Source organism: Siphateles boraxobius, unplaced genomic scaffold (assembly GCF_051911475.1).
Source record: "Siphateles boraxobius isolate OS27281-9 unplaced genomic scaffold, OSU_SipBor_1 8, whole genome shotgun sequence".
Classification (NCBI taxonomy): domain Eukaryota; kingdom Metazoa; phylum Chordata; class Actinopteri; order Cypriniformes; family Leuciscidae; genus Siphateles; species Siphateles boraxobius.
Window position 1 is genome coordinate 36,999,865 of NW_027509208.1, and position 23,369 is coordinate 37,023,233.

General features: G+C 35.2%; 1 protein-coding gene across 1 annotated transcript in view; it reads right to left on the reverse strand.

Moving 5' to 3' along the window:
- klhl29 (kelch like family member 29) overlaps positions 1 to 23,369 on the reverse strand; it is a 275,193-nt gene that overhangs the window by 70,172 nt on the left and 181,652 nt on the right. The window contains exons 6-7 of the mRNA XM_077219873.1: positions 11,225 to 11,363; positions 877 to 1,073 (exon numbers count right to left, since the gene is read on the reverse strand). Of these exons, the coding sequence (XP_077075988.1) occupies positions 877 to 1,073; positions 11,225 to 11,363 (336 nt within the window). The remainder of the gene's footprint in view (positions 1 to 876; positions 1,074 to 11,224; positions 11,364 to 23,369) is intronic.

The following is a 23,369-nucleotide window of genomic DNA, read 5'->3' on the forward strand; positions in this document are numbered from 1 at the left end:
AGCGTTTCGTCCTTTTTATGACATCTAACAGATTTCAACATTTGTTTTCTTTTTTTTTTTTACAAAGAAAGTCACAATAGAACCATCTGGAAAACTTTTTCAGCATGTCTTCATTTATTTTGTTCAAATGCCTTTTTTATTATATTACCCTTTTCCCTAACTTTCATCCTTCAAAAAGATTTTCATATTTTAAGGAAAAACAATAAATAATAAAAATATACATGGTAAAACTTACAAACTATTTACATTACTGATTGTGTGGAAAAAAAACATATATAATTTTTTTTCAGGATTCTTTGATGAATAGAAAGTTCAAAAGAATTTTGAGAATATAATTTTTTTTTTCATTTTAATAAATTTTTGCTTAAATATCACAGACTCCAAAGTTGTTAACATTAGTGTAAATTAAAAACAATCTTATTGTGCAACATTTTACAATCGAATCTGTAATTTTGTACTATTATTTAATAAGTGTGAAAATATAATTTATGATTCATAAAACGTTTTGAAAGCTATGAAATTGGAGTCAGACATTTTATCCTATTCATTGTTAGAGGACAAATTACAAGAGTGCAAATTGCCTAAAAGTTCACTGTGAAGAAACTATACTTTCTCTGTACTCATTCTTTCTCTGCCTATTTTTTTCCTCATCCCCTGCCAGAGCTTTGCACACTCAGATGGTCACTACATGCCATCTGAACTGCCTCCATATTTGGTATTGATCGGAATAATCAGCGCTGGATGAGATTGAGACATTGGGTTTGACATTTCAAGGCAATTGTTCTCTGACCTTTATCCAATTGAAAGAATACATCATCCTGCATAAAGAGAGAAACGTAGCTTGTGCATGACTTCATCTGATGGATGCTGGCGTACCTAAGAAAGACACGCAGACTTTGCAGAAGGTGTTGAATTGGAACTTGTTGGCGGCCTCCAGCAGGGTTTTGGCGTTGGCCGAGTGGATGACCAGCGAGCCGGTGTACACGAACTCCAGCAGCAGCTCCAGCACATCTGCACCAATGTTAGTCATCTTCAGCTCCAGCTTCTCTCCAGTCCCCGTCTCTCTAGACGACCTGACGACACACACGCACGCAAGCGTACACCAAACACACAAATACAGAGGTCATGACCAAAAGGAAAGCCTTATGACATACCCAAAATCCATTAAAGGATGACTCTATGCAACAACTGCCTTTTCCAGTTTGATACAGTGAAGGGAAAGTTCACCCAAAAATGAAAATTATCCCATAATTCACTCACCCTCAAGCCATACTAGGTATATATGACTTTCTTCTTTCAGCCGAACACAATCGGAGTTATGTTATAAAATCTCCTGGCTCTTCCCAGCTTTATAATGGGAGTGAATAGAGACTGAGTTTTAGAAGCTCTAAAAAGCGCATCCATATTTATATCCACACATCCATATTTATAATTGTATAAACACTGGCTTCCGATAACAGCCGTACTCGAGTCTAGTTCCGGTGGAAGAGCGACCTCTGACCCGACATATGGCGTAGGATGTCGGAGTAGCGTAAGTTTAGGTGAAAGTAGACGACTCTCGCGGTTCAAACAAATAGAGCTGTGCAACAACCTCAAGCTCCTCACACACTTCTCTTTAAAATCTTGGTTTAGGCTTCTAGTTCGTGAGCGGTGTTTAGTTTTGCTCTATCCTCTGCACTTCCGCGTTCGTAAATACGTCATGCGTCTGGTCAGAGGTCACTCTCCCGCCGGAACGCGACTCGCCAGTAATTATAGTTTATAAAGTTCTAAATATGGATATTTTTCTTCAGAAGGCATTTATTAACCAACTGGAGACGTATGGATTACTTTTATGATGGATGGATGTGCTTTTTGGAGCTTCAAAATCACAGTTTCTATTCAATCTCATTATGAAATTGGGAAGAGCCAGGATATTATTTTATTTAACTCAGATTGTGTTTGGCTGAAAGAAGAAAGTCGTATACACCTAGGATGGCTTGAGGGTGAGTGATTTATGAGCTCTTTTTAATTTTTGGGTGAACTGTCCCTTTAAAGTAAGTGTTTGTAAAATTTTAAACATTATATCAGATATATAATGTGTTCAAGTGTGAATAAATGCATTGTGCGATCTCAGGGCAAATGAATATATTTTGGGGGGTTAAAGGGATAGTTCACCCTACAATGAAAATTAAGTAATCATTTACTCACCCTGCTGTTTTTCTAATGCAGTATAACATTCTTTCTTTTTCGGAACAAAAAAGGAGAATGTTTTATCTTAAATTAAAATATGACAAATGTATATATATATTTTTTTCATTTCACTTCATTTTTCATTTTCAATATTTTTTTAAATAAATAATTATTCAAATGAAAATTTTAAATAATAATTCATGTTTATATTTATATAATACAATTATTATTTAAAATATAATTATAGACATTCATAAATGTATATTATTTATAAATTATTTTATTTAGATTTAATTTATTATCTTAAATAAAATAAGTTTAAGGAGGAAAAATATTGTAAAAAATAAAGTAAAAACAAAGTTTTAGTACTACACTATGAACTAAAATATACAGAGAATATCAAAAGGTGAATGTTATATAGAGAGTAGAAAAATGGCATTCTCAAGACACAAAGAAAGATAAAAAAAAACTCTCTATTAACACTGTAAAAGTTGGCACTAGTTATGCATTGTTTATCTTTATCTTTTCTTTTGAACACAAAAGGCCTCAGTTTGTAGAAGGACCCTACAGGAAAAGCATAACGAACAGATACAATGCATTGGGTTTCTTGCATCTGAAATTAAACACAATCTGAATCAAAGAATGAAAGACTGTTTTTATGACACATCATGGTGGCATGCTTTGAGGACGGGCGCAGGTGGCGCACAAATGCACAGAAAGAATGACAGGGGGGAGAAAGACATGGAAGGCGAGGAGGGCTGATACGCAATCTGCCTGTCCACATGGAGCGATCGCACAGTAAACTGGCGGAGATGGAAGCGTTTCATTACATTAATAAGATCTGTCCAGCACCCCGAGCACATTCTCAGTATCTGTGTGTGAGACTCTCAGCCCAGAGTTACCTGCCTGCTCATGTCTTTCACATGCAATTGCCCTGATCACTTCAAATGTAATAATTCCCCATGGGGGGGGGGGGGTGAATAATGATCAGCATCAGGGGTTTTATGTTCTGAGTGAAACGATAATCCCCTGAAGGTCAAGGGCAGGAGGAGTGAAATGAATAGCCACGCAGACGTTGATTGTGTTTTAGTGCCGGCTGAAGATAGCACTGATGTGTACAGTCACCAGATAACTGCCGGGCTACCAGACGGAAAGCCGATATACATGGAAAGGCCATTAGGTGAAAATGAGGTGATTTCCAGATATTTTTCTTGGCACAGTATCCAATACTGTGATGATCCGCCTGCAGGTTTTCAATGAAACGGTCATTTCGGGTGAATATTTTACAGCTAATTTATTGATTACAACTGCTGGCCATTCCATCTAGCGTTACAAATTTGCTTTAAATGTGATGGTGAGCTGTCTAAGTTTCAGGCAATTCTAAAATCATCTTCTCACGGTTCCCGGAGAGTGAAAACTCTCTGTAAAATGATGCAATGGTTTAACAACATCAAGCGTCTAAATGCTCCAGCATTCAAAACAAGCAGCTGGGAATGCCAGTGTGTTCGAAAGCAAAATATTTCAGCACATTTTCACCTTCTTACATGGGTCTGGGAAAAAAAACTTTTTTTTGTTTTTAAGATAAACTGTCCTTTTAGTCTAAAACTGGATGCAGTGCATATAGCACACAAATAAAATGGCAAATACTATAAAAGTAATAATTACACAATACTAACATATTCTTAGTAGTCTGTTTACTACTATAAGTGCACTTTCATGTATTTAAAGCTTCTGGATTTTGCCTCAATTTTGCCTTTTGTTTGTTTATATAATATGTGTGTGTATATATATATACATAAATGTGTGTGTGTGTGTGTGTGTGTGTGTGTGTGTACATACAAACACATATATGCATACATATGTTTGTGCACAAACATACAGTACACACACATATATACAGTATAAATATGATGATAATATATAAACACATATATTATATAAACAAACCTTTATGATGGAATCAATTAATCGCGATTAATGAATTTGACAGCACTAAATAATATATAATATAATATAATATTTAATTTGTATAATATTTTTAAATAATGACAAAGTTATTTATTTATTCATGATATTCATTTAAGGATGGGAAAATAAAACATTACGTTTTTAAGAGTTTTAGTACAATATTGTCAACTAAATTCTTAAAATATGCAAAGAGTATATATAAATATATTGTATAAAGGTTATATAAATGTCATTATAAAAAAAGTTAGCGGCAAAACTCCAAAACCTTTAAAAACTTGACATTTGGACATTATTACTCAGCCCATGTTGTTTCAACTCTGTATTATTATTAAACACAAAATGTCAGTCTCTGAAATTGTGGATTGTGATTTATTCTATCAAGGCCCCCCCAAAAAAGCACCATAAAAGAAATAATTAAAAAAAGCACCATAAAGGTATTATTAAAAAAATGCAAAAAAAGTCATGCACTATATTCCAAGTCCTGTGAAGCCGTACAATAGCTTTGTGTGAGGAACTAAATGTAAGTTCTGGATCCCTCAAAATGAGTTTTCCTCATCCAGAACTGTCAAAGACCTTTTGTGTTTCCCGAAAAAAAGAAAAAAACATCATGGGGGAAGTAAACAACGATAACATTTTGGGGCGAACTACTTCTCGAATGTGACCTGAGAAGATCCCATCTTCTTGCACTACAGGTGAAAACACACTGAGTATTTTTAACACAATACTGGTGTAACTTTTGGCAACAATGACTTTGACAGGACACATAACCTGTTGAAGACTACGACAGCTAAAAAAACCTGATACGGGAGGATACACAGACACACTGACGGACAGGGTGAAGACGTGTGGAGGATGGTGACAGTGAAGAAGAGAGAGTGAGAGAGAGAGAAGGGGACATTAGTTCTGCCACAGGACGCCAGCAGCCATTCGTCTGGTGTTCCATGACTGGATCTTTGAGAGTGACCCCCCACCAAACCTAAACAAAGTCCCCGGTGTCATTTGCACTGTCAGCGTGGCCCTGTGCATGAACATAGGAGTGCGTAGTGTGTCATTAGTCTCCAATGATTGAGTACTTGAGGGAGGAGAAGGACAACTCAAGAGGAGAATGTGCAATTACGCCCCTGGAACTACAGCTGAAAAGATTAAGAAACGCCACTCCCTCCTGAAAAGCAAAAAAAGCCAGAGTTTGTTATTGTTGTCCCCTCTAATTGCCGTGGCGATAGGTTTTAAGATAATAGAATGGGATGTTGGTCCTGGGTTAAGTTATGGAGGTGATAGAGAGGAGAAGGGGGAGGGGGGGATAAGAACGGAAAAAGACATAAAACAAAAGCATGTTCATCAACCAGGTCAATTAGTGCAATCTGAATCGGCTGGAGTAGCAATTTGCTTTGTCTGAGCACTTTTATTATGGAAATCACTCTGGCTTTGGAGAGAGGTGCATATTTATGGAGCTGCTGATTGCAAGCGTTGTTTTTCAGCAAGATGGAGAGAGCAAGAGACAGCAAGCGAAAGAGAGAGAGAGAGCGAGCGAGAGACATCATGTCCGTGAGCGATAGAGCAGAGAAAGTGTTTAAAAAAAATGAGCATCTATTATTTTTCTCACTTAAAGTGCCATTTTTTCAGCATTAGCAGCCAACATGAGGATGAGGATGATGGGAGATGGCCACATGGTGCATGTGTGTGCAAACGCAGATTATAAATTAGCTGGGGACGTCCAATAAAACTGCTGGCTAGTGTCGACTCTAAACACAGTTAACCACACACACAAAGAAAAATATTAATTGAAAATATCTGGAGCTCATTTTATCTGTCCTTTGCCAGTAAAGATGAAAAAAAAAAATACATGCTAGTTTCACAATAATTATCTTTGTTCATGTATGTTTCCAGACAGAAATGTCTAAATGGGCTACAGCGTTATGTGGTGGTAATTTTCAGCAATAAATGGCCTCCAAGCAGAGGTAAAGGAGAGTGGGGTAAGATGTGTCACTCATTTAATAAAGGACATGATTTCTGTCACATGAACCCACATTTAGAAATGGCCCGTTACATATAGCCATCCGTTGTTGTTTTTGTTTTGAATCAGAATCAGAATGAGACACAGAAGGAATTTGCTTCGGGTACATACATACCATACTGTACATACATATATGACTCGTATAGAAATAGCATCAAATAAGTAAGACTAAGAAATAATAATAGTAAACATCTGGAACAGAAGACTTATGTACAGATGTGTGCATCATGTATTGTATATACAGCTGTATAAATAAAAATATGTATATGTATTTACGTAATGTATTATTTTACATAATGTATATTTTGCATGTCAAACTACAAGTCAGGTAAAATACATTTTTTGTAAAAGCAAAATTATGCAAGTCTACAAAATAAATGATATATATTTCATAAATAAGACTATAATCAAAATAAGACTTCAAGACTTAAGACTTTTTGACATTTGACGGGTCGATTTTTTAAAAATTATTTTGTTTTTTTGAGAATTCAGATTCCTATGGCTGTCCGTTACAGATAATTTATTTTCATTTCAGTTGACGGCAAACATCCTGCAATTTAATTAGGAGTACATCATTTCATCTAATTTCAGCTTGCCTAGAGGACGACTCAAGTAAAATGTGACACAGTTTACCCCCACTCTCTCCTAAGTGCCATTATTTTTAGCACAGCACTGATGCAAAACTAATAATAAGTCTGAAAGAAAAAATCTACAGGATATAGATAACGAAAATCATGATGGGAAAAATAAATAAATAAATATTTGAAAAAGTCTCCTTTTTGGAGGTTTGGAGAGAAAGTTGTGCAGTCGAATCATTACAGCATGAAATATGAATGAAGGAGCATACTGTGGAACTTCATTACTGTATATAAACTTCAACCTTCCCTGAAAAACCCTCCAGAAAGTGACTTTCCTCCAGTGCAGGAGGTAATTGTGCCTTCATAGAAGTCGACTGTCAAACCCACGGGATTAATGATCTCCCACTGTTCTCCCAATGAAACCTTCGCACTTGTAACGACAAATCTACTGTAAAACAAACGCGTGGTCTTATATGAATAAATAAATAAATAAATAAATAAATAAATAAGAGTGCGGTGTCAAAGCTACTTTGAGCTATCCAAGTTTCACATTACACACATTCGCTGACGGCTTGGTGCATTTGCACTACCCATAAATTAAAGTGGCACCAAGCATACTTATTGAAAATCCGGAGGGGAAAATGGAATTACTGAGGGCAATCCGTCTCCGCGCTCCACGCGGCAGACGCTAAAGGGGAGGGTAATGGCTTTTTTTCTTCCCGTGGCCGAGGGGGAGCGTGTGTGCACATTTCGGAGGTGCATTATATCCTTCAGGTGGCATGTTCTCTCCGCACCCCTCAGATGAGCTTAATGCCAGAGCCAAAGCGCTAAAAATAGCATGTGGCTCAGGCGAGAGAACGAAAAGGAAACAATGGTCCAATTCGTAAATGAGGGCATGGCATTGTGAATGGATATTATATAATATATCAGACTCTTACATCCAATTGTGTAAATAGGATTTAGAAATGAATCTTCCCACCAAAATCATGATAACATAACCTGAACGAAAACTACTGTCTTAAAGAAATTCTAAATTAAAGAACTGACTGCCTTTAAATTAATGGGTGTATATTTTAATTGAATTGGCCACACCCTACAGGAAGTTGAATTGGACTTTGAATTGGTTTGACAGGAAGTGGAATTTACTGATAATCAATGTTGTGGGTAATGCAGTACAAGTAACGTGAGATGTAATCCGATTACTTTTCAAGTAACTAGTAATGCATAAGCTACTTTGTTTTCCTATTTATTGACTGGCATGTCTTCTGTTCCCATGTTGAGAAAAATCTATCTATCTATCCATCCATCCATCCATCCATCCATCCATCCATCCATCTATCTATCTATCTATCTATCTATCTATCTATCTATCTATCTATCTATCTATCTATCTATCTATCTATCTATCTTCTGTCTGTCTGTCTGTCTGTCTGGTTGGCTTTGATGACCTTTGCTTTTCTAGTTATCATTTTCACAAATCATTTTATACAAACCTAAAAGCTACTGTATGTAGTGCACATGTAGATTTGTGGTGAAAATAGTTTCACATTTTTCAACCCCTTCCCCCCACCAGCTATCATTAATAAACAGTTTATTGCCAATCCAAATAATTCCCACCCCACATTGTCAGTCTTTTTCGGTTGGAAATGTGCGATATTAGGCAAGTAAAATGGGAAGCAAATGCCATTCCATGTAGATCTTAAGGACTTGCGCTTCAAACTCAGCAGGTTCATGCCCAGGTGAGGGTGACCCAGATACTGGAGACGTACTGCGATCACAAATCTGCTCTTTTACCACTTTGCCCTTGAGCGTGGCACTTAACCCGAGGCTGCTTCAGGGAAACTGTTTTTGCTATTAGTGTGCATAAAAGCGTTTTGAATAAAAATGCATCTGTGAAATGGCAAGAAATTTAAAAAATATTGATAGACGCAAGAAGACAAATTACAGGAACAATGAGTTTTTCAATGCAGGTGCCCATAAGTTGTGAAGCAATGAAATCCAGTATGAATTTCAGAGATGGGGAGGCTAATATATGGACAAAACATGTCTCCTTGAGTCTAATATAACCAAACAATCATGCGCATCTACACAGGTCCGGTGTTTACCGGTGTTTCTACATTCAGTTGAATAGAGGCAGACAGAAAGCACGGGGACAGCAAGTCCTGCCAGCTGGACTGAGGCTATGAATTGTGAATGTGAATAGCCAGCAACTATGCCAAGAAAAATGAAGGGCATCAAGGGCCAGTTGCATAAACACAGCCATTATGTTAAGACGGTGTCTTAGATCTAGTATAACCCAGTTATAATATAACCCACTTAGTCAAGGGGCAGTCAGTCAGTCTTACTTTTCAGTATCAAATTAGGCCAATCTATGTTTTTATGTAACTAACTTCCAAAAATGATGGAGTCTTAAAGAAAAAGAAAAAATCAATGACTAACTTGTAAGACTAGCCGTAGCGGTTCATGCAAGCGGCCCCTGAGGACAGTCACTCAAAGCTCACACTAACTAATGCATAAAGAGTGCTGGGGAGACTAACTAACTTACAATGCTACTAACTACATTTATATATATATATATATATATATATATATATATATATATATATATATATAGTGTGACAGTAGCACAAATGTTAATAAAAAGTGCAGCTTTTGTAGTAACAAGCTATATTACTCGTATTTACTGTATGTTATACTGTATTGTCTAACAACTGAGCAAGCTATCAAATTTGGTCTGACTTTTGAAAAAAAAAAAAATCCCAAATTTGTAACAATATTAGTGTGGCATTGTCTGTAGTGAAATGAATACAGTAAAAAGTTATTTTTATAACAATAAAATCATTATTATAAGGCTTGTTTGTGTTTTATTGCTTAAATCGACCTTCTCCAAATGCATTATTTTCTGCTCACCAAGGCTGCATTAATTTTTGATTAAAAAAATACATTAAAAACCAATATTTTGTGCAATATTTATTAAGATAAGTTAAAATAACTGTTTAAACAATGTCAATTTATTAATTATTTATTTATTTGTTCCTGGGATGTCTAAGCTGAATTTTCAGCATCATTACTCCAGTCTTCAGTGTCACATGATCCTTCAGAAATCATTCTAATATGATGATTTAATGATCAAGAAACATTTCTGATTATTATCAATGTTGAAATCAGTTGTACTGATGAATATTTTTGTGGAAACTGATTTTTTTTCAGGATTCTCTGCTCAATAGAAAGTTCAAAAGTAGAGCATTTATTTAAAATTTAAATCTTTTGAAACATTATAAATGTCTTTACAGTCCCTTTTAATCAATGTAATGCATCCTTGCTGAAAAAAAGTATTCATTTATTTCATAAAATCATACTGACCCCAAAACTTTTGAATGGTAGCATGTGTGTGTGTGTAATGAAAAAAAAAAAAAACATGCTTTACTGAAGAAATCATGGATAGCTGTTTTTGCTAGTAACTTGAAGTTGTATGACTTTTAGTTCAAGTCTGTTAGCTTTAAGGTCATCTATATGCTAGCGTACTTTATACACTGACAAAATGAACCTTTTACAGTATATGGATTTAAAATGTCTTCTGTGAAAACAAAACGTTCAGATGTCTTTTTGCTGTTAAAAAAAGCCTCCGAGATTTTGAGATTCTAAAATTATGCATGGGCTTTTTAAATGATGAGTAGGCTGTGGTTTGAAGCTTGAACACTGATGATGAGATTCAAAACAAACACATTGAGAGGATGAATGTGCTAAAAATAAATGAACACACACACACACACACACACACACACACACACACACACTGCAATGCTGGAAAATGTGCTGCCAAAGAAATATTTTAATAATAAAAATAACAAAAAGTGAGCTGGCAATGGATGCAGAAGAGTGTAATTTGGGAAAGCGAGGCAGTAAATGGCTCTGACCTGTGAAGGTAACCATTCAAGAGAAAGTTGCTCGGCTCCTCTCATTGTTTGCGACTCTGAATGCATTCAATGCACCCACCGTGAATGTTTAACATATGAATGGGAAACTTTTATGCCCTATGAAGACCATACGCTTTGCTGATAAAATGGCTGACAAAGCTCATCTCATAGTCAAAATGACAGATACCACATTGCTTTTGGAGCACACTTTCCAAAATGCCAAACATTGTATTTTTTGGGGGGATGATTTGAATGCCTATTGTCTTTTTTTTTTTTTTTTTTTTTTTTTTTTAGATCCCTCAGTCATGGAACACATTCTCTGCTTTTAAAAACGGAAAATAATGCTCTAAAATGAGGGGAAGAAAAGGTAATAAAAAGGCAAGGATTGACCTTTTTCCCAATTTAAGATACATTCATTTGAGCGAAAACGGGGAATGGCTGCTGGCCCTGTGATAGAAACCAAAGTCTTCCTACAAACCTGCAAGAGAGAAAAGAGGGAGGGAAAAAAAATGACACAAATGCGCCCTATGAAAAGAACAGATTGGATCAACGGCTGGTGGGAAGGGAGGAAGGCAAACCTTTTCACCAGGTCCTTGAAATACAAGCTGCAGGAAGCTAGAACATTTTGGTGGACTTCAAATTCTTTGCCTTCAACTATAATTTTCAGGTCTGTAAACTCTTTCTCTCTGCGCTGCTGGTTCAACTCCTTCAACATCTCTGTAGAACAAAGAAGAAACAGACAATGCCAAACACGTTTAGAATTCAGATTTTTTTGGGAATAGATGCAACAACAAAAGCAGACAGTGGCAAAAATCACCACAGTGGAATACAGTAGATCAAAATCAGCATCCAATAAAAATGCAACACCTTATGGACACATTAGAAGCAACAATGCACATTAAACATCAAGCAGAGTTATTAATATTAGAAGACGCCAAAAAGTAATACACAATGGCATTTTTCACAATTTAATAGAGGATAAGAATACCTTTATTTCAAATATTCAGTTCTCAGTGCAATCCACAGGTCAGGAACTGACTGACCTCAGTGTGCACAGCTCAAGTCAAACATTTCAGATATGCCAGAAATACTGATTTAATATCATATTTCTTGGGGCATTGTGGCTTTTTTAACAATACTGCATAGGAGAAGTGTATTATCTATATTTTAGGACTGAGGAAAAAAAAAAAACTAGCAACATTGATTGAATAATGTGTGTGAAAAACCTAACTGGATCATTCTATTTATAGTTACATGTTTTATTTACATGTCCTGAATGCACAATTTTCCAAAAGGAATGTTCTTATACCATTAAAAAATAAAACTAATATAATGGTTAAATCATGATTCCAAATACAGCTGTATGAGACTTTGTTCCAAATAATTGCAAATACTGGGCGGCAAGAGTCGCCCAGTATTTAATAAAGGCCCCCCCCCCCCCCCCCCCCCAAAAAAGAGCATAATATCAGCGAAACAGGCAAAACATCTTGTAAACAAACAGAAAGCTTCAAAGAGAGAGAGAGAGAGAGAGAGAGAGAGAGAGAGAGAGAGAGAGAGAGAGAGAGAGAGAGAGAGAGAGAGAGAGAGAGGAACCTCAGCATGTAGACACATTTACAAAAATACTTTAAATTCAGTTTCATCAATACATGAAATTCCTTACAATTTTTCTCTGATCTTGAAAAGTTTGTTTGCACAGGGAAAAAATTGCATAAACGAGAAAGAGATTACACAGATTTTAATAAATAAAGTGATATATAAATATATATATATGATCATATTTTACTATAAATTAATATTTCTGCAGATCTCGTTGCCTATTTGACATGTTTACCAAAATAATGGGAGCATTTACGGCCAATCAATTTTGAGCGCAGAGAAACAAGCAGCAGATGTAGGTTTTAATGCATATGTAAATAAATGAGGCGTCTGACAAACACAGCGGCAGAAGTCCAAGGAGACGAGAAGCGGATACAAGCCCCGTTTAATGAGGATCTATAAAGTGATTCTGACAACCGGACCTCGCAAAGTAACTAACAGGGAGCCAGTGTAAGTTCAACAGCCGAACGCTGCAGCGTCTGAAGTCACAGCACAGCTCAGCGGCAGCCATCTTGTGTCTTTCTCCAGCTACAGCTCAACTGCTTTCTTTATCACAACCGCTACAACATATTTAACCTGTGGTTTATTCTATACAAATATAACCCATTCGACACACGTTACGCAACTCTATGCAAAGTGTTATTGCAACTTAATATTCTCAACCAATTCATCGGCTAGTTTACAACATTTCCTCAGCATTGTCAGCAAGGTGGAGATTTCAGTGTCGATTGTTTATTTCTACAGCCTAATGGTCCAAATCTGTGATATTTTATTTTATTTTAATAAATAATAGCTCGTATTGAGTGAATGTACCTCTTGGTTAATTTTACAGTCCAGAAAATCCATTTCTTTGATCTAGCGAAGCAAGATTTCAGTCAAGGTGCATCATATAGTGATCGTTTGGGAACAAAGGCTGGTGAAAGCATTCTGTACATAAAGATAATTACCTCAATTTTCATTCTAACATGAGAGTTCATATTTAGAGCGATATATCAATTGAAAGCATTTAGTTTAAAGCATTTTTAGTAAACAAAGCCATGTTCTACACTATACAGACATAATTTAATTTATATTAATTTAACTACTTATCTGAATTACTTTTAAAATCACAGGACAACTGAGAAGATCCAACAGCAGGGAGAACAGAATCAAATTATTAGAAACAATCTGCTATTCCAGAAATCAATTTGATCTGCAGTGCTAAAGCAAATGGACCAGCATTGTAAACACATCACCAAAATGAGCAACTACATTAACGCAGCGCACACACACACACACACACACACACACACACACACACACACACACACACACACACACACACACACACACACACACACACACACACACACACACAGAGAACAATAATGAGAGCTTTGAGCCACTGCGGCCACTTCAGCAATACAAAACCAAACAAAACGAATCTCAGGGCTGCCTGAAATTACACTGACATTAAAGAGAAAGTAGATGATTTACTGATGCTTCAACACTTGAGGCTCGGTAGTTTACAATTTGGAATTAATCAATACATTTAAAAACAAAGACAAGCTAAGCTAAATGGAATTTTAATCGCTAAAAAGAAATTAAAGCACACAGATCATTACAGTCTGAAATATAGTTGTCATGCAAAACATTACGTAGTATAAAGCCATTCTGATTATTTTGCCAATTTCTCTGAATTTCTCTGACGATTTAAGTTCTAAATGCATACGTGAGTGTGTGTGTGTGTGTGTGTTTTTTTGCTATCATTTACAATATTTCATAAAAATATGTTTGCGTGTTAGAAAGCATAACAATTCTTTGCCATTTTCCCATTAATAAAATTTTCCACAAAAAATAAATGTATTGCTTTGTAAAATATTGAATGTGTGTGTGTGTGTGTTTGTGTGTATATATATATATGTATATATATGTAAAATGTAATTTTAATTGCTAAAAATATTTTGAGAATCCAATTTCTCATAATTTAAGTATAAAATTAACAATGTCATATATGTGTGTGTGCGTGTTTTTGTTATTTTTTACATTTCATAATAGAATTAAAAAATATATATTTTGTGTGTTAGAAAGCATACTTTTTTGCCATTTTTCAATTAATTAAGTGTTGTATTGTTTTGTGAAATATTGTCTGTATATATATATATATATATATATATATATATACACACTTTTTTTAGATTCGATTTTTAGATTCATAGCATACAAAAAGATATTTTTTTCATAATCATACTTCGAATTATTGCAAACAATAGCAAAGACCAGCGCTAAACTTGCACAAATATCTTCGAAAATGTTAAGTGATTGTGCTTGGCATTATACAGGTTTAGAACATTCATGCGCGTGTGATTGCGATGGAAACGTCGCGCAGCAAGGCTTTGTGAGTCACCGTCGACTGACACGGCTTTCACCTCCAATCCCCCCCGTTGCTCACGACACCCAATTCACCGACGAATGACAGCAAAAGAGCTACACAGGAGGAACTATAGTAGTCAGTAAACAATGGTTCGCCCCTGCAAGGTCGCAGGACATCGGCTTTTGCTGATGGAAAAGCGAATTATGTGGTGCGGCCCTGGGTCAAGATCAGTGAGGAACAGATATCATTAGCACAGGCCACCAAACATCACATGACGGGTGAAATCACTCCCCGACCCGCAGTGAGATCCTCTGCCCAACCCGAGAGGGACATGGAGGTATTGGAGATGATTATTTGTGATTTGATGGTTTGAACACACACCGAAAATGACAGTGTGTGCTGTGCATGTAATGGGAAAATAATTGTCTGTCTCGCAGAAAATGGTGCAACAGTAACCTACTTTCTGTGTTAGTGCTGAACTAAAGATAAACTCTTCATGCGGCACACATGTCGAGGTTTTGTAGGTGTGTGTGTTTACAGCATGAAGCAGTCATGAAGGGTGGAGGAAACCAATGGAGCATGAAACACAATCCTGAGAGACAACATTAACACAAACATATGTGAGTGTCTCTCATAAATGTATAGGGTCATGGTTAGACATGTCTCACTACCCGCGCCAGTTTACCTCTCACCTTATTGGCCTCTCAGCGGACTTAAACAGCCTATCAGCACGTCTCAGTCCATTAACCACAAATAAACAGAGAACGTTCAATAATCCAATAATGCACAGACTTGGAGTGATTCATTCGCTGCTTGGACAAACACACCACAAGAGTTTTAAAAGAAAATACCAAACCAAAACATAATATAATATACTATAATATAACATAATATATTATAATTTCTATGTATTTATCTATTCATGTTTTTATAAGTATGATGTATGTATGTGTATTTATTAATACATATATGCCTCTTAAGAAATTCCAAATCTAAATCCACATAAAATTACTTGTATCTTAATTCCAGTCCAATCATGTTCTGTGTCCTCACACAATTTTTGTGTCCTAAAAAGAGCACAAATATTACAAAATATGAATCAAAACTACAGTGAAAGAAAAATATGAACTAGTGACATGCTATACAATAAACAAGCTGTATTCTTTTTAACTTAAATTAATTTAATAATTAAACACATTTAGTGTTATTTCAAGTTATCAATAATTCCTCTAACACATTTTAATTAACATGATCTAATATTATTACAACAGAAAATAATTTAGCATGGAAACGGTAAGGTCACCATTGATCATCAATTTACCGCAAGATATAAACAATTCAATATGTCTCCACTACAAAATGGATTTCATTGATTTTGCCAGTGGTTCATTTTAAGAAATTTCCATTCCAACCACAGAATCGGACATCTTTTTTGTATTATTATTAAAAGAAGAGCCCTCGAAATCTTTTTTTCCAGGCGTAAGGAGTCCAGCCTGTCTGTCAGATGTGAGAGCTGACTAATTGCAAGGCCGAGACGGGAGAGAGGTCACTGTACACGCAACAGCTTTCACACACACACACACAAAGACTCTTTTCAATGCCTTCCTTCAGCAAACACAGGCCTAGGTTCAATTCAATTGAACTGTACTGAACCAAAACATGTTTACAATGAATGGATAAGATGAAAGGGGTGAGATAATGTAATGGGCATTTAAGTGCACTGGAAAGATGGACATGAAATGGCCCTAGAACAACCTTTTGATGAGTTTTCCAGCTGAGCTATTCTAAGGTTCACTGGTCAGCTCATGTTTTTCAAAATGGCAGCTGCTAAATGTGCGGATTGACTGGTTATATCGATACACTGGAACGATCCAAAGCGTCCCTCCAGGGGTGTGTAAGGAGGACAAAAATGATGTGAGAGCGATAGGTAAACATTTATCCCTGGCTTCCACGGTGTAATAAGGCATAAGGTCGGCATCATTTCTTTACCAGCTACTGAGGGAGTGAATACAAAAATGACATCCAATCAGAAGCCAGCAAAGTGTGTCACCATTACAAATAATAAAAGCAAAACACAACAGCTTCTGGGGAAGAGTCCATTTGCAACTACATGGGAGGGGAGTATGATTTATGAAGCACTACAAAACAACCCTATTGAGATGAAGCCTGCAGAAAATATATGTGATTCACTCCTGAATTTAACATCAGTCAAATTAAATGTTTATTGTAGATTTTAATCTACTGTTTTATGAAGGATACATTTTATGCTAAATAATCATTTTGTCAGTTAATGAATTCATTTATCATTAATTGCATTAAATAGCATTATCTCAATAAATACAATAGAATAAATTAACAATTAATTAATTAAAATGAAGTAAGAACGCAGCAATGCTCTACATTAACATACTAAATTGACAGGCCTAGTTGTGACTTACTTAATGTAAAATATAATTAGGAAAATATATAATATAAAATTAAAAATACGAGAAAAAAATTAAATAAGAACAAATCCGCTCTCCATTAACATGTTAAATTGAGAACCCTAGTTTTATCTTATTTATTGTAAAATGTAATTAGAAAAACAAAATAAATTATAAACAATATGTGTGTATTTGCTCTACATTAACATGTACAATTTACAGCCCTTAACTTACTTATTGTAAAATTTCATTAGAAAAAAATATGAAAATAAAAATATGAATAAAATAAAATATTAGAATTAAATACAATAAAATAAAATTCACAAATCTTTCCAGGTTACATTCAAACTTTTCTTTATGCTTTGAACAGTGGATTCATGGAGCTCAATGGACTACTCCTGTTTCTTTCCAGTTCACTATCCAGGGACGTGTTAGCACCGATACTGAAGCAGTGAATCTGTGCTGTATGCCTCACTGGACAAATGATCCTTGGCCTCGTCACATTCAGAAGGAGACTCCTGTCAGGATTCTTTGCTCTCGTCTCCAAAAACCCTCCAAAAAGCTGGTCCAAGACCAGAACAGTGTCACTTCATGCTGCGCACGCACACACACTCACACACACACACAAACACACATACAAAAACAAATCTCCAGTGAGCTAACAGCACCGAGGAGGCAAAGGCCACCAATAAAATCCATCAAGGTTACTGTGGCGGCAGCAGGGTTGTCACTTCGAGTTCAAAGATCACAATCTGATATACTATCTGACTCAGAGCTGTAATATGAAATATATTCCCTGACTGCTCAGAATAATGACAACTTCCATAAATATAGCCATGGACATAATAGTATATCAAATAAATGAACCCAGGACTACACGCTTAACTCGAACCACATTTTTTACAGTCTTATTATATTAAGTCATTACAGATAAATAGACACACTCAATATACTTAAGTCCAATATTATCTAATCAACCTATATTAAAACCAGAAGAATCTCTGACATTGTAAAGTTACCGAAACCACAAATGCAAGAAGCCCTGGGTAATTTGAAGCGATTCTGCAATCTTGTTTGAATTCATCTAATTTAGGGGGTTATTTCCATCTGTCAGAGCTGATCATGTTTTCATGCTGGATTAAACTTGATAGATTCTGACAAAATGCAGTCAGTGATAACTGTACAACTGAAAGCAGCAGAAAGAGTCACGGGTAGATAAATGCAGCCCACCAGCAGAGATGTGTGTTGACTCTCTCATGAACACACAGAGAATTATTCCTAAAATACTCAAGCCTTCATTCTCAGTTCATGTTGGTGACACACTGATTCACTTTAGTGATACATTAATATTGATTCTTCAGTTCACTAGACTTTGTGTGTCCTCTGAAACATTAACTTTTACAATTCAATATTTAATCTTTAATTTAGAATATTTGATTTAATATCGTTACATTTTAAGTCCTTTATACATATATTTAAATGTATTTCGATTTTTATATATATTCCATTTTAATAATATTAAGAAAGGTAACATTTTCCAGAATTTAACCAGATTTATTATATATATATATATATATATATATATATATATATATATATATATATGTGTGTGTATATATATATATATATTAATATAAAATAATTTGTTTGGCATTTATATGCGTATCTATCGCATCTATATACAAACGCACACAAAGGAATGCGGTTGAAAAAACAATTTAGGTTTTAAAAAATTATAAATCCCCTTTCAGCAAAAAGTATATATTTACACTTAAAAAAATAAAATAATTTTCATAATATTAAGAAGGGTAACATTTTCCAGAATTATTTTTTTAAGCAAATTTATAAGTGTTAAAATCAGAGGTATTCTACTTTGCATATATATATATGTAAGGTTTAATGCCCGACGAGGTGTCCATTGTCAGGTATTAATGGAACACGGCGAGGCGTGAACCGTCCGACGCGCAGCGGAGGTCCATTAATACCTAGACAATGGACACCTCGAAGGGCATTAACCCGCTTATACCATGGTCACTTGCCAAATAACACATTTTTAAAACATAGTTTATATTTTAATTAGTTTTACAATCAAAATCTAAAGTTTTTACAAACATTAACTTGGATTCCCTGGTTACGCCTGGTGATTTATTTAGCAACCGGAGATATTTATAGTCCGCTCAGCGGTGTTATCTCCTTGTGTCGTTTCTCCGTTTTATTTACAGTTTTTCTTTCTTCAGCAGCATCCCAGTCATCAAAGTTGTCAAATTCTCCAAAAAGGTTAAAAGAAATAACGAAGTCGCTCATTGTTGTATTAGTAGGCTATGTATAACGGCTAACTAGATGTTTGTTTTGATACAATAAATTGTAAACGGATACTTTGACTGCCTGTTGCTATGGTTACTCCCAGCTGATGTAGCCAGCGCATTTATTTATTATTTTCGAACGGTAAACAGTCAGTTTCACCAGAACTCCTTTACTAGGTGTCCTCTATCACTTTTTAATGGACACCCTGCAGAATCTGAGTATTTACCCAGACCATGGTATATATATATACCATGGACACCCATGCTAAAGTTGCCAAAAAAGAGGAATAAAAAAATCATCTTTTGGAAATTGATCTTAATGCCTTAATTAAAAATAATGAGGAAAAATCCAACCTTTAAGGACACCAATTTTTTTAGTGAATGAATAATGTATCGTAAATAAATAAATGTTCTTCCTTAAAATACAGGTTGCATAAGTCAGGACACCCCTATGTTAAATTCCAATAGAGTCAGGCAGTTTTTTATTTTTAAAGGCCAGTTATTTCATGGATCCAGGATAATATGCATCCTGATAAAGTTCCCTGTGGAATTAAAATAGACCCACATCATCACATAGCTTTCACCATACCTAGAGATTGGCATGGGGTACTTTCCATAAGATCATCTTTCAATGCAAATCATACCAGCTATTAGGCTAACTGAAATAACACCATGCCAATCTCTAGGTATGGTGAAGGGTGTGTGATGATGTGGGATATTTTAATTCCAAAGGCCAAGGGAACTTTATCAGGATGCATATTATCCTGGATCCATGAAATAACTGGCCTTAAAAAAAAATGACTCTATGGGAATTTACCATAGGGGTGTCCTGACTTATGCACCCTGTATTTTAAGGAAGAACATTCCTTTTTTTATGCTAAATTATTCACTCACAAAGAAAATTGGTGTCCTTAAAGGTTGGATTTTTCCTCATTTTTTTAATTAAGGCATTAAGATCAATTTCCAAAAGATGATTTTTTATTCCTCTTTTTAGGCAACTTTAGCATGGGTGTCCTAACTTATTCACATCACTATATATATATATATATATATATATACATACATATATAAAAATATACATATCCATTTATTTTGTATTTATGCATATACACCAAAATAAATGCTGACTACCTTAGAAAACAACTGAGCTTTTACAACTACAAAGAAATTACCAAAGAGTTAAGAAACAAATCAATTTCTGTTCGTTTGTTTGTTTTATGATAAATTCTAGGTTCTTTAAAAGCTAGCATGTTACATAACCGAGTCCAACAGAAATTACAGAAAGTGAGAGATGTCATTACCATCACTCAGAAAAATCATCAAAAGTCTTCTCCAGTGACAAAACCCACTAGAAGGCTGATGAAGGCCAGGATTAGATCTTTCCTATTGGACAGGTCATTAATGTTTCAACACAGATGAAGTTTGAAGAAGTTTCATATTTACAGTTTTCAAATAGGCAACAACTTCTACTATAAAAATCCCATTGAAATGTGGAAAGTTAAACAGAGTGACACCCTACAAGAAGAAAACATGCACTAAATAATGCGTCAAAAATATCCAAATAATGAAAGTTAATGGAGAAGGCATGGATTGGCTTTCTAATGTGAAAATGTGTGACATGACATCGCTCCAGATAAAACATCGTAAAGTGTGCATATATTTCTCATTAGTGGTCTTGGCCCTCTTTTGGTTGAGTACCCTGTAAATTAAAAATAATCTCGTTTACAAGGCAACGTTATGTTCCAATACAGATTCATCTATGTTGAGGGAGAGGGTAATCGTGACGAAAATTCATAATTGACAAGCAAAGCATGGACACACACACACACACACACACTCGAACACACGCAAACGCATTTATCTGACTAATTCAGGAACTCATTAACTGAATTAATCGCAGCAATTAGCTCATGGAATAAGCAATTATTTTCAGCACATGGCCACAACTTACCGATGTACAAATACACACACAGACCAAGATCCATTTAAAGTGTTAAATTATATTTGATGGGCTGGTCTTTAGGTTCAGTGTTGAATATGTTTGTGTCTCTCAGTTCAGAGCGAAGCAGCAGGAGTATGCTAATTTTCTCTCTATCCTTTTTTCCTTCCCCTGTAATTAAAAAAAAACAATATACACCACCAACACATTATGCTTGGAAAGAAACCACTTGGTTTCTGGTGTACTTGTCACATTATATCAGAAAAGGCCGTTTAAATGAGAGGAAATAAAATAAAAAATTAAAGGATTAAATGGCATTCTTGCCAAAACATCAGCTTCAATTAGTTTCAATTTCCAGAAACGGTTTATGGAGACAAGTAAATGTAAAAACTAAATCCTATTTTTACCCGAGAATAATAAATAATGTGTTTTCAAGTCAAGTCAATCTGTACGCCATATGCTGTTATAAATGTGTTTGTACTTTAATGTCACATCATGTACGTCAAAACGATAAGGCTGTCAATTATTTCATCAAATATTTTTTTTTTTTATCAAATATTAGGCTTTTTTAAATATTACCTTCAATGTAGTGTGTATTAAAGCAGGTTCTGAATGTAAAAGTCTGCAAAGTTTTAAAGATCAAAGTTTACGATAAATAAATGTATGGTCTCTTAAAAGAAAGAATCGATTCTTAACTGCTGAAACGAGTCGTCAGCAACACCAGCCTCACTTCCTGTTACATACCAACATATCAATGTAATACATGTGAGACTGGAAGAGTTTGGTTTGTGTGTCGACATGTCGAGAAAACGCTGTTTTCTGCGCTGCCAAAGCAAATCCACTTTGCATGCACTTCAAAATGATGAGAACTCATGCTGGAATTGATACGGTAAAACTGACACCAACGTTCATATCAGCGTTTTCAAGCACCGAGGATGCCTCCAGAGCAAATTTTCATTTCCGACACGCGCTGTAAGCGGTCGACCAATCACAACCGGCTGGGCCGTCTGACCAATCAGAGCAGAGTAAGCTCTTGGAAAGGAGGGGTTTAGAAAGACCGAGTCTTCCAACAAACGTACAGACTCTTTGAGAAATGAGCTGATACTGCAGTGTATATAATGAGAAAATTAAAGTGTTTTTGACCTTGGATGCATGTAAAGCTATTGTAGGGGACTTCAAAAAACTAAATTAGGAACCTTTTAAATTAGGAACTGTTATTAACTTAACACCATATCTTAAAAACATTATCAACAATAACAAAATCCTGCAGTAAAAGACATAAAAAAAGTAAATATTTTGACATTGTTACAAAAAACAACAACAATAATATTTCAAATAAATGCTGATCATGTGACATGAAGATTTAATGAAGATGAAATATATACACACACAAACACACACACATATATATATATATACACACACACACATAAATACACACATTCTGTACACACACACATTATTATAATTATATATTATTATTTTCTATGTATAAAAATGCTTGAACCCTCACTCAGCTATTTCAGCATGTGGCACCGATATAATAATCTTCATTCTTAGCAGTGCTCAGCTTCGACTCCATAAACTCTCAGAGAATAAAGTGTGTTGGTATTGTGCTCTGAAATCATTTACTGGCGACCCCTGGGTCTGCCTCAAACAAAACCTGCTTTAGAGATCACTGCAACTATCATACGAATCAATGCGCTTCTAATTACTTCTAATCTTGCTTTCACAATTGTATCGTATTGCTATGCAACAATAAAGCTCCTGAAAAAAACAATTAAAAAAAAAATAATTGTACATTTTTTATATAAGATATTACATTAGTATTCTAACGGAGGAATGCTCAACATACACTTTTGCCCATTTATTGCTAGTTGCTACATCCAAGCATGTTCAAAAAAGATAAATCGAAGACATCCATATAAACTATGACCTTTTCAAAACCCTCCGGCTCACGCCATAATATTACAAATATACTGAATGCATTTTATATTCTCTGCACTGTGCTGCATGAGTCAGACTCAAATATTGAAATCGTGTTTGTGTGCGCGCATACACCAACACGTCTCAGATAACAAAGTATTTGTAATATTAGCAGTGAGCAAA